We start from the raw sequence: 23,602 nt of genomic DNA, 5'->3' as shown, positions 1-23,602 counted from the left end.
GTGGATAAAAAGCGTTTACCTGTGTCAGCAAAGAGATGAAAAAAATCTGCCTTTAGACAGAGAAAAAAAAAACCAGCCTTTTTAAAGAGGACAGACTGTTCATATTGTGACAAGGATTTCTTTCTACTGGCTAGTCTAATAGAACTAAAGGAGATAATTTCTCTTTCTAATTACATTGGTTGTCTTACGTGAATAAAAACAGCAAGGCAGAATCCAATCCACCCCCCAGGCTACTTGGGAGAGAAGCCTGTACTTTCCCGACTCTCCCATTACATCAGGTTCTGGGCCTGGTGTGAGTGGAGGTTGGGAACAGGAGGGAAGGGGAGTGGAGGGCATACCCTCCCAGGTTAGGCCTAGTCTACCTGATCAAACAGAGGACTTCCCAGTGTTTCATCTGTAGGGGGAGATGATCGAGAATCTTTGAATTCCAGGGACCTACAATTAAAATGTCCACAATACGCAGAAATATTTGGGTCCCAACAGCCCACTTGGGATGTGGGAACCAGATGACTCAAATTTCACAGAATCTTTGATATTTGTCCTCCTATTTCTGCTCCTCATCGGAGCCACGTATTTAGGCAACTTTCTGTGTCCTGTTGAGGACCCCTAGTGTCCAGGGCCTCCCAGCCAGGCCTCCTCCTATCCCCTCAGCCCTGCAGACTCCCACAGCAGCGGGCCGCCAGAGTACCTAGAACGTCGAAGCACGCCCCGCTCTCCAGCCGGTGTTTCCGGTACAGATTCTTCAAGACCTTGGCGCTGCCAAAGCGTTTGAAGCGACTCTTCACGTTACTGTAGAACCATTCCAGAGACTGGGTCCTCAGAAGCCTGAGGAAGACACAGAATAAGAAAACAAAATGAGAGATGAAGGCTGGAATTATGAAGGGGCGGACGGCAAAAGTTGCCACCGGAATTCATAGCTCCTTCCGCCAAGATGTGGAGCAGCATCTCTCTCGACGTCTTGCATCCAGGCCGGCCTGGGACTTGCTCAGACCATAGGGACCGGTGGGCAAAAAGACAGCTCCCTTTCATGCAGCTCTTAGAAGTCCTGTACTCTGTTACCACATGGTCAACACCCGGCTGGTCTTAGGGGTGCCAAGAGACACTGGGCCCAAGTACCCCTTTCACCTCAGCTGATGACCGGCCAATCCCAGAAGAGATGACAGGGACGGAGTGAGTGACAAGGGTGGTAGCAGCCAGGATGACAGCAGTGAGGACGAGGCCCAGGCCACCCAGACACAGAGATATTCATCAGGGATGTAGACTTGGAAAATGACACTGACTCTGGTGCTGAGGACGCAGGCCAGCCCATGGCGGTGACAACGGTTCAGACAGTGGCAGAGATGGGGGTGGCCAGCGGAGCCGCAGCCACAGCCAGAGTCATAGTGCCAGTCCCATCCCTAGTGGCAGCAAGCACTCAGCCCAGGAGGCTAGCAGTGACACCACAGCTTCCGGTCCCAACAGCAGTGACACTGTCCCAGGGCCTTCGGGGCTGGCGCAGACAAGATTACCATGCACAGAAAGGCACTCTGCCAGCAGCCTCTTTGTGAGCCCTTTGCTCTGTTCTTCCCTTCCTCCAAACCTCTGCTGTTATTAAAGACGGTCTCTCTTTAAACAAACAAACAGCGCCTGCCAGTTGCCTGGGTTGAGCGAGTGGCCTGAAGTAAGACCAGCGAAGCATGCGCCGAAGTCCACCCAGCAGCAGGTGGGTGAGTGCCTGCCACTCGAAGCCACTCACGGACGCACCTGCTTCATAGCAGGCTCTGCCCTTGATGCTCGTGCTGTATTAACAACACCTCTAATTCAGCCTGGGGATGTCCAAAGCATAAGAGAGAGACAGGCTCTAGGACAAGATTCTTCAGCCACCTATTCATTCAGCTAGAAGTACTGAGGGAAAGCAGTTTCTTGCTCAGGGCTGGAATGGTCAACACAGAATGCTGTCAGGATGCTTCTGTTTTTGGCTCAGTACTTCTGAATCCCTTCCATTTTAAAAATAGCTCTTGTTGTACCTTTTATTGTGAATGTAATAACAGGTACTCATTATAGAGAATTCAGAAAAGTAAAATGAATACAAAGGCCTCTCCCTCCCCAGATGCCAGGGATATGAGAGAAGGTAGCCAGAGGGAAAAGTCAATGCAGCTGAAGAATGTGGGTGAGAGCAGCACCAGAGATTTTGACATATTTCTAGAAAATCGGAAGTGAGTGATTGCATAAAGATCAGAGAAAACACTGCCCTCCAGGTAGGCACTGGAGCTGGGCCTCTCAGACCAAGATGTCTAATTTGGAGCTGGTTGGTGCCAAGAGCAGGACTGGTTATAACACAGAATTCAGAAACCTGATTTAATGGTTGTGTAGGCAACCATTGGTCCCTATTCCAATTCCCAATCAGCTGGACAATTGACCCAAGGTGGTTTTATCCTTAGGCCCCAAACAGAACATAGTCCTCTAATAAAACTGAACAACCTACTTGGAGAAGACTAGGACTTGAATATAGGGGTTATACCTGTAATGAAACCTTCCTTCTGCAGCCCTGGGGGAGCCCCCACACACTGCCCACCAGATCCTACTCATCTACCCTAGAGCCGGGCCTGCCAGGTGACTGACTGGCTAATAAACTTGGAAGTTGTTGGTCAGCACACCCACCCCTTTTTCACAGGAGAGGTCTCCTGGGAATACTAACTTACCCATGTAAGTCACCTCTATTAACTAGCGAAGACCTTTGTTAAAAATATGTATAGATAACTGGGGATCAGTAGATATTTGAAACAATCCAATGTCATGGGAAAGAACGACCTAGAAAAACTAAGAGCAAATTTTTAGAAAGGGAAATCAAGGTAATCTAGGGTATGAAAATAACTTTAAAAATTCTAATAAATAACTGATTTGAAAAAGACACCACATCCTATCCACACAACACTAGGTAGTGTGAAAAATTAAATAATCAGAAGACAATGTTTTCTGGAACATAGAACGTATGATTGGGGAAAGAAAAGTAATAGGAGGTCTAAAAGTTAAAATCAACATAAACTTTCCAGAATGCAGAGGAAGAAGTAAAAAAGATGGGACATATCAGAGGAAGAGACATGAGGATGAATTCAGTGGCCTCAGCATCTAACAAGATTCCAGGGAGGAGCGAGAGGGAAAAAAAAAAAACAAAAAAACAATCACATAACAGAAGAAAATGGCCGCAAGCTAAGAAAGGCAAAAGTCTTTAGGGTTTAAAGAGTCTACCAGTGGCAAATCAGAATAAATTGATTACAACACAAAGTACAGCAAAGGAGATAACGTCTTCATGACGACCCTCCAAGATGAGGCTTCTAGGCAGAAAAAAAAGGGTATTTTTGCAAATGAATAAAAATAATAATGACATTAAACATTTAAATCAGTAACATTGAATGCTAGAAGACAGTGGAGCATGGATTTTTTAAGCCCAGAGAAGAAATGGCAAGACCTCAGAACTCTATGCTCAGCCAAACTATCATCAGATAAGGTCCAAATAAAAATACTTTCAGACATGTAAGGTCTCAGAAAATCGATGTGCTTTCTAGGAAGAAAAACTGTTAAGGTATACTTAGGGGAGCCAAAAAAAAAAAAAATCCAATAAAGTGGAAATCATGGGACTCTAGAAAAAGGGAGTTAGTCCAGGGTACGATGGATGGAAGTCCCAGATGTCAGGGTCATAGCAGATCTGAAAGGAGGGGATAGGGGGTGCACACAGTCAACGAGCACAGGATTAAGAAGCCCAAGGAATGAAGAGAGACAGTGAAGAAGGAACCACAGCTTTCTTTTGTCAATCAGAAAAAAGAATTAGAAACCCCAGGAAAAACAAAAGCACAACTAAAAAGTGGCTGCAGAAAGTGATGGTCTCAACGAGAAGCAAATAAAAACTGTTAAGAACTTGTCAACTCCTGAAGCAGAAGGGAGGTGAATGGCCCATTCTTCTTCAGGTGGCCCAGGTTCACGGCCAAAGATTATACTTCCTTCTTTCTATGGATTTCACTGCAAGACTCTGGTCTATAGCAAATGATATATATTATATTATATACATAATAGGTATAATATAATTTTATATAGCATATTAAAATGCCATTAACTTTTCACACCCTATTTACAGACAAAGAAAGCATGAAAGATCCTCAGTGTCAAGACGTTCACACTTTTTGCTGAAAGCAAAATCAAGTTACCAGCTAGCATGGCAGAAGCCTGAATGCAGAAAGAGGATTCTGTGGTTCCTGCCACAGAGATGATTCACATGCTAATTTCCTCATCCTATACTGATGGAGTCCAGATAGGCTTCTAAACTATATGGACAATAATGGCTTAAATGTGTTATTTAAAGTGATAGAGGTCATTTTATTTTATTTTATTTTATTTATTTTTAAAAGATTTTATTTATTTATTTGACAGACAGAGATCACAAGTAGGCAGAGAGGCAGGCAGAGAGAGAGAGAAAGAGGGAAGCAGGCTTCCTGCGGAGCAGAGACCCCGATGCGGGGCTTGATCCCAGGACCCTGAGATCATGACCCGAGCCGAAGGCAGCAGCCCAAACCACTGAGCCACCCAGGCGCCCCGGTCATTTGATTTTAATAAAAGGTTTTAATAAAACTTTGTGGGGAAGGGAAAGAGGTAGCAAGAAGTAGGCTATTTATGAAGGTCTAGAGTTGACGAATCAAGAAATGGTAAGATAAGCATGTGAGTTACAATTATACTAGTAACCCCAAGAAATGTTTACAGGTGCTTGCTTGGGGCATTGGGATTTTGCATGCAGATGGGGGCATAAGACTATTTTTATTTTTATTTTTTTTAAAAGATTTGTTTTATTTTATTTGAGAGAGAGAGAGAACACATACACACACATGAGTGGGGAGAGGAGCAGAGGGAGAAGCAGACTCCTGAGCAGGGAGCCTCATGTGGGGCTTGATCCCAGGTCCCTGAGATCATGACCTGAGCCAAATTCGAGAATTGGCTCTTAACTGAGTGAACCACCCAGGTGCCCCAACTTTTTAAGTTGACTATCATTTTATATTGTTTGATTTTTTTAAAACCAGGTATTATGCATTAATGTAAAAGCACTAAAATAAAAACAAATAAGATTTTAAAAAATCACCCAAAAGTTCTTGACATCTGAAGAATGTTTATTATGAACCAAATGTTTGTGTTCCCACAAAAGTCATGATGAAACCTAATCCCCAATGTGATGTTATTTGGAGGTGGGGGCTTTGAGAGGGGAGGTGTCATGAAGGAGATAGTGTCCTTACAAAAGAGACCCTAGAACACTCCTCCCCCCTTCTACCATGTGAGGACACAGTGAGAAGATGGCCGTCTAGGAAGTAGGAAGCAGCTCTTCACCAGACACTGAGACTGCTGGTGCCTTGATATGAGACTTCCCAACCTCCAGGATAGTGAGAAAACAAGTTTCTGTTGTTCATAAGCTGCTCAGTCTGTGGTATTTCTTTTTTCTTTTCTTTCTTTCTTTTTTTTTTTAAAAAGATTTATTTATTTATTTATTTGACAGAGATCACAAGTAGGCAGAAAGGCAGGCAGAGAGAGAGGAAGGGAAGCAGGCTCCCCGCTTGAGCAGAGAGCCTGATTTGGGACTTGATCCCAGGACCCTGAGATTATGACCTGAGCTGAAGGCAGAGGCTTTAACCCACTGAGCCACCCAGGCGCCCCTCAGTCTGTGGTATTTCTTTATCTCAGCTGAGACAGACAAAGATGGTGCTCTTCTCAAGGGGATCCCTGAGGAGCTAATCAGCCTATGTAGATTGGGAGGAGTCCAGGAACTGGTGGTGTGTGTGCACATGCGCACATGTGCACACATACATGCATACACACATGGGGAAACCAGTGTTGATCTAAAGACTACCGGTGCCCCAGACCAGCACTGCTCTAAGACAGCATGTTTTTCACGACGGAGGATGCTTTCCCTCTTCTGATAGAGCAATTCAGCAGACAAAGGCTGCGGGGAGATCAGGGCTGCCACCGAGAATGGCCAGGAAGCAGTCGGTGATGGTGGCAGTGGAGGGGCATGCCTCCTAGAAGGTTTGTGACTTCACTGAAGAGACGTTGCGGATGGGCTTGTTCCTGAGTGCATATGAGGGACTTCCGGACAACAACACACACATGGTCTTTTAACACACATGGGATCACAAAGGCTTTGATCTTGCAGATGGCTCACAGTTCCATTTGTCACTTCATTCAAGTCTCTGCACAAATGTCACCCCTTGTGAGCCTTGCTTGACCACCTTCGCTAGAATACCACGACCAGGGGTGTCTGAAGGGCTCAGTTGATAAATCAGTCGATTCTTGGTTTCATCTCAGAGTCCTGAGATGGGGCTCTGTGTTCACTGGGGATCCTGCTTGAGATTCTCTCTCATGCTCTCCCACTAATCCTCTAACCGCCCCCCACAGAACTGCACACACTCACACACTCTGTCTCTCTAAAATAAATAGTCTTTAAAAAAAAAAATGAATACCAGGACCACACTAACACATCTTCTATCACTTTCATTTTCTCTCTCCATTTTTCCAGAGTTCTACTCTGCCCTTGATGTGTAATTATATATAATTGTGTATAGTTATTTATAAGTTAATATATTGGTGTATTAGTTAATGACTTTTCTGGATTGGATTGCAGCTATTTACTTTTCCCTCCAAATTTTTATTTAAATTCTAGTTAGTTAAAATACACTGTAATATTGATTTGGGGAGTAGAATTCAGTGATTCATCAATTACATCAATTACATACAACACCCAGTGCTCATCACAAGAACTGCCCACCTTAATACTGACCACCCATCTAGCCCATCCCCTACCCACCTCTATCCAACAACCCTGTTTGTTCTCTGTCATTAAGAGTCCTTATGGTTTGCCTCCCCCCCTTTTTCCTCCCTTCCCATATGTTCATTTGTTTTGTTTCCTAATTTACACATGATTGAAATCATATGGTACTTGTCTTTCTCTGACTCACTTATTTCAATTAGCACAACACACTCTAACTCTATCCATGCTATTGCAAAATGGCAAGATTTCATTTCTTTTGATGACTGTGTAGTATTCCTGTGTGTGTGTGTGTGTGTGTGTGTGTGTGTGTGTATCACATCTTTATCCATTCATCATTAATGGACACTTGGGCTCTCTCCATAGTTTGGCTATTTGATAAGCCTGCTATAAACATCAGGGTGCATGTACCCTTTTGAACTTGTATTTTTTTATCCTTTGAATAAATACCTAGTAGTGCAATTTCTGGGTGGTTGAGTAGTTCTATTTTTAACTGTTTGAGTAATCTCCATACTGTTCTCCAGAGTGGCTCCACCAGCTTGCATTCCCCCCAACAGTGTAAGAGGGTTCCCCTTTCTCCACATCCTCACCAAAACCTGCTGTTTCTTGTGTTGTTGATTTTAGCCATTCTGACAGGTGTGAGGCGATAGCTCATCAGGGTTTTGATTCATATTTCCCTAATGATGACTGATATAGAGCATCTTTTCATATGTCAGGTGGCCATCTGGATGTCTTCTTTGGAAAAGTGTCTATTATTGTCTTCTGCCTATTTCTTCTTTTTTTTTTTAAGTTTTTTTTTCAGTGTTCCAAGATTCATTGTTTATGCACCATACCCTGTGCTCCATGCAATACATGCCCGCCTTAATACCCACCACCAGGCTCACCCAACCCCTAACCCACCTCCCTTCCAAAACCCTCAGTTTGTTTCTCAGAGTCCATAGTCTCTCATGGTTCATCTTTCCCTCCAATTTCCCCAAACTCATTTCTCCTCTCCAACTCCCAATAACCTCTGTGTTATTCCTTATGTTCCACAAGTAAGTGAAACCATATGATAATTGACTCTCTGCTGGACTTATTTCACTCAGAATAATCTCCTCCAGTCCCATCCATGTTGATATAAAATTTGGGTATTCATCCTTTCTGATGGAGGCATAATACTCCATTGTATATACGGGCCATATCTTCTTTATCCATTTATCTATTGCAGGGCTTCTTGGCTCTTTCCATAGTTTGGCGACTGTGGCCATTGGTGCTATGAACATTAGGGTACAGATGGCTCTTCTTTTCACTACATCTGTATCTTTGGGGTAAATACCCAGTAGTGCAGTTGCAAGGTCATAGGTAGCTCTATTTTTCATTTCTTAAGGAATCTCCACACTGTTTTCCAAAGTGGCTGCACCAACTTGCATTCCCGCCAACACTGTAAAAGGGTTCCCCTTTCTCCACATACTCTCCAACACTTGATGTTTACTGTCGTGTTGGTTTTGGCCATTCTAACTGGTGTAAGGTGGTATCTCACCTCAACATGAGGCAGGAATCTATCAAAATCCTAGAACAGAACATAGGCAGTAACCTCTTTGACATCAGCCACAGAAACCTTTTTCAAGACATGTCTCCAAAGGCAAAGGAAACAAAAGTGAAAATGAACTTTTGGGATTTCATCAAGATCAAACGCTTCTGCACAGCAAAGGAAACAGTCAACAAAACAAAGAGGCAACCAACGGAATGGGAGAAGATATTCGCAAATGACACTACAGACAAAGGGCTGATATCCAAGATCTATAAAGAACTCTTCAAACTCCACACACACAAAGCAGATAATCACATCAAAAAAATGGGCAGAAGACATGAACAGACACTTCTCCGAAGAAGACATACTAGCACTAGCACACACAAGAAAAATATTCATCATTATTAGCCATCAAGGAGATTCTGTCCATTTCTTTTCTTTCTTTCTTTTTTTTTTTTTAAGATTTTTATTTATTTATTTGACAGAGAGAGAGATCACAAGTAGGCAGAGAGGCAGGCAGAGAGAGAGGAAGGGAAGCAGGCTCTCTGCTGAGCAGAGAGCCCGATGCAGGACTCGATTGCAGGACGCTGAGATCATGACCTGAGCCGAAGGCAGTGGCTCAACCCACTGAGCCACCCAGGCGCCCCTCTGCCCATTTCTTAACTGGATTATTTGAGCGTTGTGTTTGATAAGTTCCTTACACATTTTGGATATTAGCCCTTTATCAGATATGTGATTTGCAAATATATTCTTTTAGTTTTGTTGATTATTTCCTTTGCTCTGCAGAAGATTTTGATCTTGATGAAGTCCCCATAGTTCATTTTTGTTTCCCTTGCCTACGGCTAAGGTAAAAAAAGTTGTTGCCTGTGTTCTCCTCTAGGATTTTCATGGTTTCCTGTCTCACATGTAGGTCTTTCATCCATTTTGAATTTATTTTTGTGTATGGTGTAAGAAAATGGTCCAGTCTCATTCTTCTGCATGTTGCTGTCCAGTTTTCCCGACACCGTTTATTAAAGAGACTGTTTTTTTTTCTATTGGACATTCTTTCCTGCTTTGTCAAAGATTAGTTGACCATAGAGCTGAGGGTCCATTTCTGGGTTCTCTATTCTGTTCTACTGATCTATTTACCTACTTTAGTGCCAGTATCATACTGTCTTGATGATTACAGCTTTGTAATACAGCTTGAAGTCTAGAATTGTGATGCCTCCAGCTTTGCTTTTCTGTTTTCATGATTGCTTTGGCTATTTGGGGTGTTTTAGGATTGTTTGTTCTAGTTCTGTGAAAAATGCTGGTGGTATTTTGATAGGGATTGAATTAAATGTGTAGACTGATTTGGGTAGCATTGCCATTTTAATAATGTCTATTCTTCCAGTCCACGATCATGAATGTTTTCCCATTTCTTTGTGTCCTCATCAATTTTTTTTCCTAAGTGTTCTATAGTTTTTAGTGTATAGATATTTCACCTCTTTAGTTAGGTTTATTCCTAGGTATCTTACTGTTTTTCATGCAATTGTAAATGGGATAACTCCTTGATTTTTCTTCTTCTTCATTATTGCTGTATAGAAATGCAACAGATTTCTGTATGTTGATCTTGTATCCTGCAATTTTGCTGAATTCCTGTATTAGTTCTAGCAATTTTTTGGTGATGTTGTTTGGATTTTCTTTATACAGTATCACGTCGTCTGCAAATAGTGAAAGTTAGAATTTTTCTTTGCTCATTTGGATGTATTTCTTCTTGTTATCTGACTGCTGAGGCTAAAACTTCCAGTAGTATGTTAAATAGAAATGGTGAGAGTGAACACCCCTGTTTTGTTCCTGATGGTAGAGGAAAAGTTCTCAGTTTTTCCCCACTGACTGAGGATAATATTAGCTGTGGATCTTTTGAATATGGCCTTTATGATGTTGAGGTGTGTTCCATCTATCTCTACTTTACTGAGGGTTTTAAATCAAGAATGGATGCTGTATTTTGTCAAGTGTTTTTTCTGCATCTATTGAGAGGATCATGTGGTTCTTATTCTTTCTTTTATTAATGTAGTGTATTACATTGATAGATTTGCAAATATTGAACCACCCCTGCAGCCTAGGAATAAAACCCACTTGATGGTGGTGAATAATTTTTTAAAAGTACCGTTGGATTGATTTGCAAGTATGCTGTTGAGAATTTTTGTATCCATGTTCATCAAGGATATTGGCCTGTAATTCTCCTTTTTGGTGGGATATTTGTCAAGGTAATTCTGGCCTCATACAAGGAGTTTGGAAGTTTTCTTTCCATTTCTATTTTATGGAACAGTTTGAGAAGTATAGGTATTGTTAGTTCTTCTTTAAATGTTTCATAGCATTCTCCTGGAAAGCCACCTGACCCTGGACTTTTGTTTGTTGAGAGATTTTTCATTACTGATTGAATTTCTTTGCGGATTAGGAGTCTATTCAAATTTTCTATTTCTTCCTGTTTCAGTTTTGGTAGTTTGTATGTTTCCAGGAATTTGTCCATTTCTTCCAGATTTCCCAGTTTGTTGGCATATAATTTTTCATAATATTCTCTTATAATTATTTGTATTTCTGTGGTATTGGCTGTGATCTCTCTGCTTCCATTCCTGATTTTATTTGGTACCCTTCTCTTTTCTTTTTGATAAGACTGGCTAGGGATTGATCAATTTTATTAATTCTTTCAAGGTACCAGCTCTTAGCTCCACTGATTTGTTCTACTGGTTTTTTGTTTCTATATTGTTTATTTCTTCTCTGATCTTTATTATTTTCCTTCTGCAGTATGTATTTGTTGTTCCTTTTCTAGCTCCCTTAAGTGTAAGGTTAAGTTGCATATTTGAGACTTTCCTTGCTTCTTGAGGTAGGCCTGTATTGCAATATACTTCCTACTTAGGACTGCCTTTGTTGCATCCCAAAAGTATTGGACTGCTATGTTTTCATTTTCATTTCCTTCCATGTACTTCTTAATTTCTTCTTTAATTTCCTGGTCAACGCATTCATTCTTTGTAGGATGTTCTTTAACCTCCATGTATTTGTGGTCTTTCCAAATTTTTTCTTGTAATTGACTTTAAGTTTCATAGCATTGTGATCTGAAAATATGCATGGTATGGTATCAATCTTTTTGCACCTGTTGAAGCCTGACTTGTGACCCGGTATGTGATCTGTTCTGGAGAATGTTCCAGGTGCACTTGAAAAGAATGTGTATTCTATTGCTTTAGGATGAAATGTTCTGAATATATCTGTTAAGTCCATCTGATCCAGGGTATCATTCAAAGTCATTGCTTCCTTGTTGATTTTCTGTTTAGATAATTTGTCCATTGCTATAAGTGAGGTTTCAACATCAACTATTACTGTATATTATCAATGAGTTTTTTTATTTTTATTATTGATTTATATATTTGGGGGTTCCTAAGTTGGGGGTACAAATATTTACAATTGTAATTGTAATACTTCTTGATGGATAGACCCTTTATTTTTAAATTTTTAAAAATATTTTATTTATTTGAGAGAGAGTGTGTGCATGAGCTGGGGGGTGGGCAGAGGAAGAGAGAGAAGCAGGCTCCCCACTGAGCAGGGAGCCAGTCCAAAGTGGGACTCGATCCTAGGACCCTGGGGTCATGACCTAAGCTGAGGGCAGACAGATGCTTAAATGAATTAGCCATGTTGGTGCCTGATGTTAAATTGTTATTATCTATTTCTTCTTTCTAATAGAACATAATTATCTCATGGAAAACAGGGGTTTTGTCCACACTCCTGTATCTAAGTGCATAAACCCAATGTAGGGCACACAGTAGACACTCAATAAAATCTGGTTAGTGATGGAGTTACATTGTTTTAAACCTATTATTTTTCAGTTACTCTTCCTGATTGAATTTAATGTCCTTTCATAGTGTTCCCCACAGCATCTTTAGCAGCCCCCGGGTTCTCCACAGTATAGATGCAGCCTGCTTTATGTAACTGATCTCCTATCTTTGGACACTGAATTTTTCCCATTTTATTTTCTATTAAAAACAATTCTATAGGGGCTTCTGGGTGGTTCAGTGGGTTAAGTCTCTGCCATCGGCTCAGGTCATGATTTCAGAGTCCTGGGATCGAGCCCCGCATCAGGGTCTCTGCTCAGCGGGGACGCTGCTTCCCCCTCTCTTCTCTCTGCCTACTTGTGATCTCTCTCTCTCTGTCAAATAAATAAAATCTTTAAAAAAACACCAATTTTATAATGCATATATTGGCAACTAAATGGTTTCACATGATTGCACTAATGGATTCTAGAAGCAGAATCACTGGGCTCAAAGATTTCAGTCTTTCAGAAAGCTTATACCAGAAAGCTTGCTCCTCACCTGGATGCGAGATTCTAAAACCCTCAAGGTGGCCTTACGTTGGAAAAAAAAAAACCAAAAACCCAGAGGAGTAGCTGCTCCATAGCAAAGCCCACTTATGGTCCCTACGTGCAGCATGGGAAGGAAGGTAAAAGGGCAGAAGGCAAGCATCAGCTTGTCTACTCAGGTTTGGTCTACACGATGGCATTTAGGGGCTTATTATCTTCACTGAGGGAGAAATACAGCTGTACAACACCATGTACTGAGTGTATCATCCCTTTTATGTAAAACTGCATTATATCACCCGTATCATTGCTATTAATACAAATGGACACAATTATGTGAGTGCTTTCTCTGTCTTAGACATTCTGCCAAAAGCTTTCCTCAAATCATTTTGTTTAATTCATAGAGCATAGCATAAGGAGTAAGACCATGAGTGCTGGGGCAGGTGGAGACTGGCCCAGGCATTTACTACCTGTGTGGTTTTGAGCAAATTCCTGTCTCTAAGTCTCAGTTTCTTCCTCTATAAGATGGGGGTGACAGTAACCACCTCCTAAGGCTGTTTGAGGATAAACGATGTAACACAAGCAATAAGTTGCCTGTCACAATATAAGGGCTCAGTGATTTCTTATAACAGCTCTACAATGGTGAGCCTCATTTGGAGAGATGGTAAGTTGAAATGTAGTGAGACTGACTATCTTGCTCAAAGGAGCAAAGTACCTGAGCAGGGATTCAAAATTCAATCATGCACATATGTGAGTCACAGGCTCAGTGGAGAGACTGGCTCTCTTCAGTGTATTCTCCTACAGCATTTTAATTTACTACAAATAATATCTGTCTTTTTTTTTTTTTTTAGTATCTGTTATTTTTATCAAAAACCCATAAAGCTATTTTCAGAATGTAAAATAATATAGCAGAAAAAAAATACAGAAGACTTTGTCCTTGGAAATCATAACATCTGGGCTTATGATTTATTTGATAGCTTTAAAAGCACAGAAGAAATGCAACTCTAGAAAAGAACTGTTCTCCAGGTTGCATCCTCTGCATGCTGCCCTGCTCCCTAAGCCACTGACCTCTGGGAAGGACATGCAGGTATCTTAGCTCTGCAGCTGAGGGTTCATAATTGTCCTGGTTGGGGATAGTCATGACTGTGCCCCTCAGTCTTTTTTTTCTTTTTTGTCATGTTAGTCACTATACAGTGTATCATTAGTTTGTGATGCAGTGTCCCATGATTCATTGTTTATGTACAACACCCAGTGCCCCGTGCAATATGTGCCCTCCTTAATACCCATCACCGGACTAATACATCCACCTGTCCCTCTCCCTTCTAAAACCCTTAGTTTGTTTCTCAGAGTCCACACTCTCTCATACTTTGTCTCCCCCTCCGATTCCCCCCCCCTTCACTTTTCCCTTCCTTCTCCTAATGTTCCCCATGCTATTCCTTGTGCTCCACAAGTAAGAGGAACCATATGATAATTGGCTTTCTCTGAATTATTTCACTCAGGATAATGTCCTCCAGTTCCATCCATGTTGACCCAAAAGTTGAGTATTCATCCTTTCTGATGGCTGAATAATATTCCATTGTGTATATATGTGTATATATATACGTATGTGTATATATGTGTATATATATATGTATATACATATATATATATACACACACACACATATATCAATATGGACCACATCTTCTTTATCCATTTGTCTGTTGAAGAGCATCTTGGCTCTTTCTACAGTTTGGCTATTGTGGACATTGTTGCTATGAACATTGGGGTACATATTCCCCTCATTCTTTGGTCAAAAGGACCTTTTGGGACACTCACCCAGCCTTCTCAGTACAGCCTATGTTGTTCTGGAAAAGCTGGCTCCACTCCCCTGTCAGCATGTGAGTGGTCACATGACACAGACCTGCCAATCAAGGCCAAGATGGAGGTTTTTACTGTTGTTCTTGGAAGAACGTGCTGCCCTTCTGCCGGGTTGACTCCATGGCAGAATGAAAGTCAGGAGCTGCTGGGGTCACCCTGCCATCACCTTGCGGGGGAGATATTTGTGGTATTCTGGACAAAGCAGATCTGACAGCGGGAAGAGACAGGATCCTGCTGCTATACTTCAAATACTTTGATCTACTCAAGCCCAAGGTTAACCCCTGGACTCATCCATTACATGAACCAATGTATTCCCTCTTTTAAACTTCAAATTGGGTCTCTATTATTTGCAACCAACAATCTCCATACTTCAAGTATATAGGGAGCTCCTACTCCGGCTTACACAAAAACTCTTGGCATTCAGAAGCATGTTAATGACCTCTACAATAGAAACCTCAGCTTCCTCTCAAGTTTTGGAATGGAACCAGAGCACTGTCCTGGGCTGCTGGGAGGTGGGAGGTTGGACTGAATCCTTGGAGAATGACTGACAAAGCCATAGCCCTATTTGGAGAGCAGATAGCTTTTCCTTTAAAAAGTGATGTGTTCTAGACTATGTTTTGACTTAGAGAGTTAATGTGGAGAGCTTTTCTGGAAACCCCAGGGAAGGCTCAGTTATGATGACCTTCATTTGATATTAGCTTTTTATTTCACTTATTTTAAAATGTATGGCTCAGAGGACACTCACGGATGCATGAGGTTTGTGGGGCAGAGGTGTGGGGAGAAGTGTGTGAGGATGCCGGTACCAGGGTGGACTGGGTAAGTGCACTTTCAGGGTCCCTGGCCCATCTGAGGTCAGCCTCTTCCTAAACAGACATGACTTTAGGCAAGGGCAACGGCAAGGAAGAAGACTTGTGTCCACATCCTGCTGGAGTGGAAGGCAGAGTGGACTCCTGCATGTGTGTGTTGATTCCTTCCTTTGCCTACTCATTCATACTTTCATTCCTGCACTATTTATTGAGTGTCCTATGTGGCAGGCACTGTGCTAAGTATGTAGGCGGTGACCAACAGATGAGGCCACTACCCCTCCATGCTGCCAGACTAATGTCTTCAAAGAGTGGCAGCTGTGTCATGAGATGGGATCAAAAGCCAAGCCAAAGGCATCTCAGGAATGGCTGGACACAAGCTTTGGGTTCTGGATCATTTCCACAGAGGTGTGTGAAACAGGAACCAACCTGCTTTATGTCTCAGGCATCTTCTTCAGTGATGTCCAAACTGCTGCCTCTCAGCTGTAGTACACACAGAGGAGGTGGGCTTAGGAAGGGGAGGGCTCCACCCTCCTGGTGACAAGACTTGCCAAGAGCTTCTGGAACTATCCAGAGGGGCCCTGCTTGACTTCTCTGCCAATGATCCCAAGTAACCCCAATGAATGTTCCCACAATGATTCTAAGCTCTCTGCAGTTTCACCAACTTAAGTATGAAAGTTTCTTAAAATACTAGAGATTTTTAAAAAGGCAACAGGAAACTTTTAAAATTCACAATACAACATAGTTAGAATTGATGAGTTTTGGTCCTTGGAACCACTTCCTCCCCTATAAAATGCAATAATAACTGGTGCTCCACAAGGCTGCAGGAATAATTCAATAACTCAGCCCAGGGTGTCCGGAGAAAGGCCAGAACCTTGGTGCCCACTGGGGATGCCAGCTGAATCTGAATGTGATGCACATATTTTCCCTGCATAGCCTCTACACATCTGTCCTCATTAAATGCTGCCAACAAGTGATTTCCAGTGTGAGGCATGTGCACTGATGGGGGCAAAGGCACCATCTTTTGGTAGGAAGGTTCCCTCAGATGTACCTCCTCTTGGAGATTCTGATAAGCCTTCCCTCTGGCACCCCTGCCCTCCCTTCCCACTTCGCTCCCTAGTAATAAGAGCTATTAAGCAAAAATGATGATGAGGCAGAAAACAAGACTGAGAATGACAAACTGCCTACATGATATAAATAAACATATGGTATTGACGTATGCCCAGACTTGTCTTGATGAGCTCTTGCTCATCACCTGTCAAGACAACAAGAGGGTGCTGGACGGGGGAAGGAGAGCTATTTTATGTAGGTTGGTCAGGGAAGGCCTCTCTGGTAAGGTGTCTTGAGCAGAGACAAGAAAGAGGAGGAGTGGGACCTTCTTGAATGGCAACTGGGCACCCACTCGGGATCAAGTTCTCTTTTGCAGCTAAATTCCAACCAAAACAAAAGATGGAGCCCCTTTCCTGTACCTACAGAGAATCAACAATATATTTTCTAAATTCTTTAGAAGCCTTTCCTCTCCGTCTCTCTACCTTGTCTCACTACCTGGTGTCACGATGTTTTCACTAATTCCCTCTCAAGGAAGGCATCAGGATGAAAACTGACGATTCCATAACCACTAGAGAGACTGGTCTCTTAAAAATGATACAAGCCCTGTTTAAATGCATTTTGCCATCATTTATTGAGAGCCTCCTCAATCCTGGCTTCTTCAAATGGAACCTTTTCTGCATGGAGAGAACTCTTGCTTCTGTGTCTAGAAATTCAGAACAGGCCTTTCCCACAAAGTAGAAGATTAAGAGAGGTTCTCATTTTAAGAAAATTAGGGAAAAAATTAGAAAATTTTCCTAGCTAAGAGAAGCTTTAAGAAAGAAAAAAATATGGGGGAGGGGGAAACTTGTCCTATCAGAGATGAGAAAAATGCATGATAATTAAAACAGTGTGATACATTTAAAATGAAATCTTAAAAAGAAAAAAGAAAACAAATAGCAAGATGGTAGACTTAAACTCAATCACATCAAAAAATTAAATTTAGGGACGCCTGGGTGGCTCAGTTGGTTGGACGACTGCCTTCGGCTCAGGTCATGATCCGGAGTCCTGGGATCGAGTCCCGCATTGGGCTCCCAGCTGCATGGGGAGTCTGCTTCTCCCTCTGACCTTCTCCTCGCTTATGCTCTCTCTCACTGTCTCTCTCTCTCAAATAAATAAACAAAATCTTTAAAAAAAATTAAATTTAAACTTTTTATTTCTACATATATTGCAAACCCCACAATGCATTTTATTATTTTTGTTTTTAGTCAATTATCTTTAAAGAATTTTAAAATAAAAAATAAATGAGGCATGTTTATTATTTAAAAAAATTAAAAAAATAAAATATAATTAAAAATAGGAAAGAAACCTGGAAGAAGATATATAAAATATAACTGTTGATTTCTCTGAACAGTGATATTATGGGTAGTTTTAATTTCTCAAGTTGTATGAATAGACACTATTTTACAAACAGAAAAGAATGGTACTATATCTTTCTGGATTGTTCCAAGTAAAAGGAAGAGAGACCATATTCCCCTATAGTATAATAAGAAGGCCTATGGCCACAGGAAGAGAGGATTGGCACTCCTATGTACCCACTTCTGGATGCATTGGGAAAGTCAGCAATTACTCTCTTCGAACCCCAGTGTCCTCATTTTAAAACAGTGTTTACAAAATCTACCTCACAGGTTGTGAAATTAAAGACAACATCCAAAAGCACCTGTTACAATACAGGCACCTAGTAGGAATGCATCCGAGGGGAGATACAGGCTGCAAGAATCATGTTAAGAAAGAAACTCAAAATATACAGATATACCTAGATCACAGAATATAAAAAAGAATTTAAAAAGTACCAAGCTTTTCTCATATGGATTTTAGCTTCATGGCAATTCACTATAACCAGACAGCAGAGATAATCAATAAAGAAGCAACATTCACCTTTGGAGGGGACAGACGAGGGAGGTTTACAATTTTTCACAATGGTAATTTTTTTACAATCTTCAGAAATAATTTCCAGAGTTGTGAGGACCATTCATCTTTACAAAGTTTAGTTCAACTCAGGCATTTTTTTGAGTATCTTGCTGTGCTGAGGCCAGTACAGTACTGAGGTTATAAAGGCTAGTAAGCCTAATTATACTGCTTCAAGGAGCTCCCAGTTTAACAGGGAATGCTCCTAGCTTGGATGAGGAGGGTCTAATGGTCATACAACTAACTAGCATAAGGGATATAAGAAGAGAATCAGGTTTGGAGGGAAGGCGTATGTTCAGCGAGGATATCTGAATTTGGGGTGCCCATCACAATCCCTGATAACAACAGAAATCTGGACTAGAAATAGATTTGGCAAGTCTTGGTCCACAGGTGGGATTAAACCAATAACTGATGTATCAGAGGTATAAACCTTCATCGCCATCTTCCTGAGGAAAATGGAAACAAGTTAAGCAATTTGCTGATACATCACCAAACTAAGCAAATCTGGGAACAGACTACAGACCCTATTCTTGGGTCAGTGCCTTGATGTCTAATCAGATGGTTTTCCTTCCAGACATCCCAATTCATGTTCTAATGGCAAATTAGGGCTTCTTCAATTCCCAAGCTAATCAAAGCCCCATAAATCAAGGAATGAGAGGAAAATCTAAAAGCATTGTACTGTTTTTCTCAAGAACCCCCTACTTATCCCGTTGGAAATGCTAACACTTCAAGGCACTCACGGTGGGAGCAGCTGTCGACTTTTCTTCCTGTGACATGAATAAATTTGTAAGCATGAGAAATTCTCATCAGGAGACTGGAATTGTAACTCAACACAAGAACAGCACTGAAATGACAATCACATGAAGCTTTGCCCAAGAATGCCAGTCTGATTTTGTGTCATTGGACTAAAACAATGTAATAGCAACAGATATAGAAGTGCCTTCCTAAAACCTGCTCGGATGATTCTGGCTGCTGGAGATGAGGCATGTCCTCCCTGAACCCTGAGCTCCAGCACAGCAGGGCACCGCATGAATTGAGCTCATACTGGACAGAACTAAGCTCATGCTGGACAGAACTGAGGTCTTGTATTCTCTACCGCTGGTATGGTCCTTGGGTGCCTTCTTAATGGAAGGCTTACCAGAAATGCACAGTTCCAGACCTCCACCCTCACTGGAGACTTGCTCAGTCAGGACAGCATGTTAGCAAGATTCCCAAGGGATTACGGAGCTCATCAAAGCTTGATAAGCACTTGCTGAGCAAAAATTAGCCGAGTGTTTTCTGAGACCACTTGATTTTCTGTTTTTCTTTTCATTTCTGGCTACAATCCATTTAGATAGAACAGGAGATAGAGCAGCTGAGACGCCTCACTCATTCCCACTTTTCAAGGACAAAGAACTGAGTTGGGTGATTAAAAAAAAAATGTTCTGAAGAAGAACAAAATGATTTAAATGATATCCCCAAATTTCAGGTGCTTCCTTATAAGAAAACAAAATGCCAAAAACACTGTTGATACAAATGCAAATCATTATACACAGCAAAGTTTTCCAAACAACCTACAACCAAATAAATTGATCATGATGAACTTAAACAAACATTACATTGTTGGTAAAAATTAAGAACAGCAGCAATTAAAACCCATGACCAACTGAAGATAGTTTCAATGACACAGGGATAATGAAACATCCTCCCCTAAAAACTATAAACACCTCTATGACTCTGCTTTAGTTTGTGTAGAATACAGAATGACAAGATGTAGCAAGCACTAATAACTTACTGAGCAGCAGTAGTAGGGAAGGATTCCAGGCCTTTCTTTGAAAAAAAAAATAGATTTTATTTATTCATTTGACACAGAGAGAGCTATCTCAAGTTGGCAGAGCAGCAGGTGGGGCGGGGTGGGGGTTGGCAGGCTCTCTGCTTAGCAGAGAGCCTGATGTGGGGCTCAATCCCAGGACCCTGAGATCATGACCTGAGCCAAAAACAGAGGCTTTACCCACTGTGTCACCCAGGAGCCCCAGGTTCCAGGCCTTTCAAACAGAGGGACTGTAAGATAGGAAATCGGTTAGAAATGAGGGGAGTGCTGAGGTTCTCAACAGGCAATAGCAAGGATTTCTAGAGACAAACAACATTTCTAGGACAAGCTGCTGCCACCCCAGGGCCAAAGGGACAAGGTGGCATTGTCAGGAGTAGAGTCTTGGAACTAGAAGCTGTGGCCACAGAGGAGATGCTGTCTGAGAGAGAGATGGAGGAAATATTCAGTACTGTGTCTTCTCTTTCCCTTCTGCCCTCCCGTCTCCCTCCAGGGACTTCTACTGTCCAAGCTTGGAAGGGAGCCTGGGTAATGCAGCTTGTGGGAGTCAGCCCCAGGTGAACAGAGCAGAGCAAGGAAGGGCCAAGATGTAGGGTCTGGCAGCACACAGCAAATGACACGCTAGTTTACAAATGGAATGTTTATGAACACCAGAGTCCAGTAACCCTCAGTAATTCCCTTAATAGGTGACTAGTAAATAGCCTTAGCTTGAAGTAGAAATCTAAGTCTGCAGAACTGTGACTCATTTGTCCACAAGAAGGGAAGAAAGGAATTATGTTTGGGGGTCGATTTGCAGCCATGTGCCCTCAGAACATACTTTAGGAATTGCTGGTATGGGACAGAGAGTGGGCTGGTATTAGATCAGACATTAGCACTTACCACCTGTGTGGTCAAGGGTATGTTGCTAACTTCTCTGGCTGCTCTTTTCTTCATGTGTGACATGGAGATACTAGTGTTTATCTGGCAGAGTCTTAGGAGGCATCACTGCCCTAATGTGCTCATACAGCTGTAGAACGTGAAGAGTGAGCAGTAAGAAAATGGCAGTTAAAGTTTAACCTCAGAAGAAACTACAAATTTGTTAAATTTAAGTTTTGTTATCAGCAAGTCTTTTTCTCTAAAGAAGTCAAAGAGCCACCCTCCCCCGATGTGAAACACAATACAAGGTCAGTAGGAAGAACTTGGTTTATCCATTAGGATAAGTTGACATCATTTTGGGCCTTAGCATCTTGTTACATGTCTCAGAAGGTAGCTGTGCAGGTATAAGCTTCCCTCAATGGCAGTGTACATAGCTTCTCTTGCCAGCACAGGCTTCCAGAGGTCAGACCTCTAAAATTGGGCCCATCATCCTGCTGAGAGCAGTTCACCCAAATGAGTGTTCAGCATTGAGGACGGGCCCAGGGACTGCCTTGCTACCAGAATCACTTAGTCCTATTCTGCTGAGTGAGACCCAACTCGTAGGAAGTATGCTTTATAAATAACTCCTTGGAAACTGTGTTCCTAAAACAAATGCAAGGCATGATTACCAAGTTCACCGCAAAAGCCCGCCAAACCACCTTTTCTCCTCTAAATCTGATCTGAGGCAATTGAATTAACCTAGCAGAGGTTTTGTTTCTTCAGATGCAATGAAGATAATAAATATTTCATCAAGTTTTTTATAAAGATTAAATGACATTATGCACAGGAGACATTCAGCACAGTGTTTTTTACCCAGAGTAATCTCGAGGACATGTAATTTCTTATTATAATCAATGTTGTCATTTTATTCTAAGCCTTTGGATTTCTTTTTTGGGGAGGATGTGAATGCAATCAATAAGTAAAGAGTAAAAATAGACTTGGAAAGAAATGTGTTCAATCCTCATATTTCAACTTAACCAGAAAGTTAAATATTAGGGTTAAGGTGGTTGTTAATTTTTAGTAGCTGTTGAATGTGTTAAAACCCAGCTTGCTGGACCCCAACTGAGGCTTCTGATCTGGTAGTTCTGGGTGAGACCCAAGGATGGGCATTTTAGACAGATTCTTATGTGAGGTGATGCTCCTGGTTCGAAGACCAGAGAACCACAAGTTCTAGGACAGATCTGGCAGGTTGCAAAGAGCACACGAAGATATTAGGAACTCAAAAGTGTGGGCCAAACAACAGGATGACAGTGATGTGTTTGGAAAAGAAGGCTCCTTCAGCCCTGACAGCACACAGGCCCTTGAGCCCTGAATCAGTGCAATCAGTTTTGAAAAGGCAAGAGAGTTTGAGAGGCTGGATGGAAAAGAACAGCCCCGGGTGCCTGGGTGGCTCAGTGGGTTAAGCCTCTGCCTTCGGCTCAGGTCATGATCCCAGGGTCCTGGGATCGAGTAGCCCTCTCTCTCTGCCTGCCTCTCTGCCTACTCGTGATTTCTCTCTTTGTGTGTCAAATAAATAAATAAAAAAAATCTTAAAAAAAAAAAAAAAGAAAGAAAGAAAAGAATAGAACAGCCCCCATGCAGGGACCCCTGTGTGTCACTGGGAATTTGCAGACATACTGGCCAGGAGGCTGAAGTGTCATGTTCAGTGGAGACGTGACAATTGCCATTAATGTGAAGCAGCTCGCTGAGGGTGAGAAGCTGGAGCTGGCAACTAGCAAGAAGGAAGGAAAGCCTGGAAGAGAATTGAGATGTCCATGTGACATGCCTGCAGCGGTTCCTGAGCACCCCCACGCACAATTTCGCCAAATCCACATAGCAGTCAGGGGGAGACAGATGAGGAAACAGGCTAAAGGATGTCTGAGATGCCCAAGGTCACCCAGCTTGATGGGGACATGGCACTTTTTTTTTTTTTTTAACTTTGAGTATCTCATGACTAAAGCAGGTTTAAAATTTTTTAAACTCTTTTTCATAAAGTTTTATTTATTTATTTTAGAGATAGAAGGAGTGCACACACACGTCAGCTGTGGGAGGGGCAGTGGGAGAGGGAGAGAGAGATCTCCTTGCTGAGTGAAGAGCCTGATAGGGGGCTTGAACCCAGGACCCTGAGGCCATGATCCGAGGTGAAATTAAGAGTTGGATGCTTAACTGATTGCACCATCCAGGCACCCCAAATATTTTTTTTACAATTTTAACTGAAGTGTAGTTGAAACATAATATTATTTGGTGTCAGGTGTACAACTCAGTAATTGAACAATTCTATACATTAAGATATGCTCACCACAAGAAGTGTAGTGACCATCTGTTACCATACAAAGTTATTACAATATTATTGACTATATTCCCCATGCCATACTTCTCATCTCCATGACTTATTTAATAACTGCAAGTTTGAAACTATTAATCTTCTTCACCTATTTCATCCATCCCTCTACCCCAACACTTCTGGCAGTCACTAGTTTGTCCTCTGTATTTAGGAGTCTAGTTTTTTGTTGTTTGTTCATTTGTTTTGCTTTTTAGATTCCACACATAAGTGAAATCATAGGGTATTTGTCTTTTTCTGATTTATTTGGCTTAGCACAGTACCCTCTAGGTCCATCCATGCTGTTGCCAATGGCAGGAAGAACTCATACAACTCACTGCCAAAAAGCAA

General features: G+C 41.8%; 1 protein-coding gene across 5 annotated transcripts in view; it reads right to left on the bottom strand.

The window, feature by feature from the left end:
• Window positions 1–23,602, bottom strand: part of MYRIP (myosin VIIA and Rab interacting protein) — a 390,291-nt gene that overhangs the window by 91,215 nt on the left and 275,474 nt on the right. For all 5 annotated transcript variants that reach the window (XM_082746223.1, XM_082746221.1, XM_082746224.1 and 2 more), the window contains one exon: window positions 689–825. In XM_082746223.1, the coding sequence (XP_082602349.1) occupies window positions 689–825 (137 nt within the window). The remainder of the gene's footprint in view (window positions 1–688; window positions 826–23,602) is intronic.

Source organism: Mustela nivalis, assembly GCF_964662115.1.
Source record: "Mustela nivalis genome assembly, chromosome: 1".
In the NCBI taxonomy this organism is placed as follows: Eukaryota; Metazoa; Chordata; class Mammalia; order Carnivora; family Mustelidae; genus Mustela; species Mustela nivalis.
Note: the sequence above shows the minus strand (reverse complement) of the source record. Positions and strands in the feature narration are given on the sequence as shown.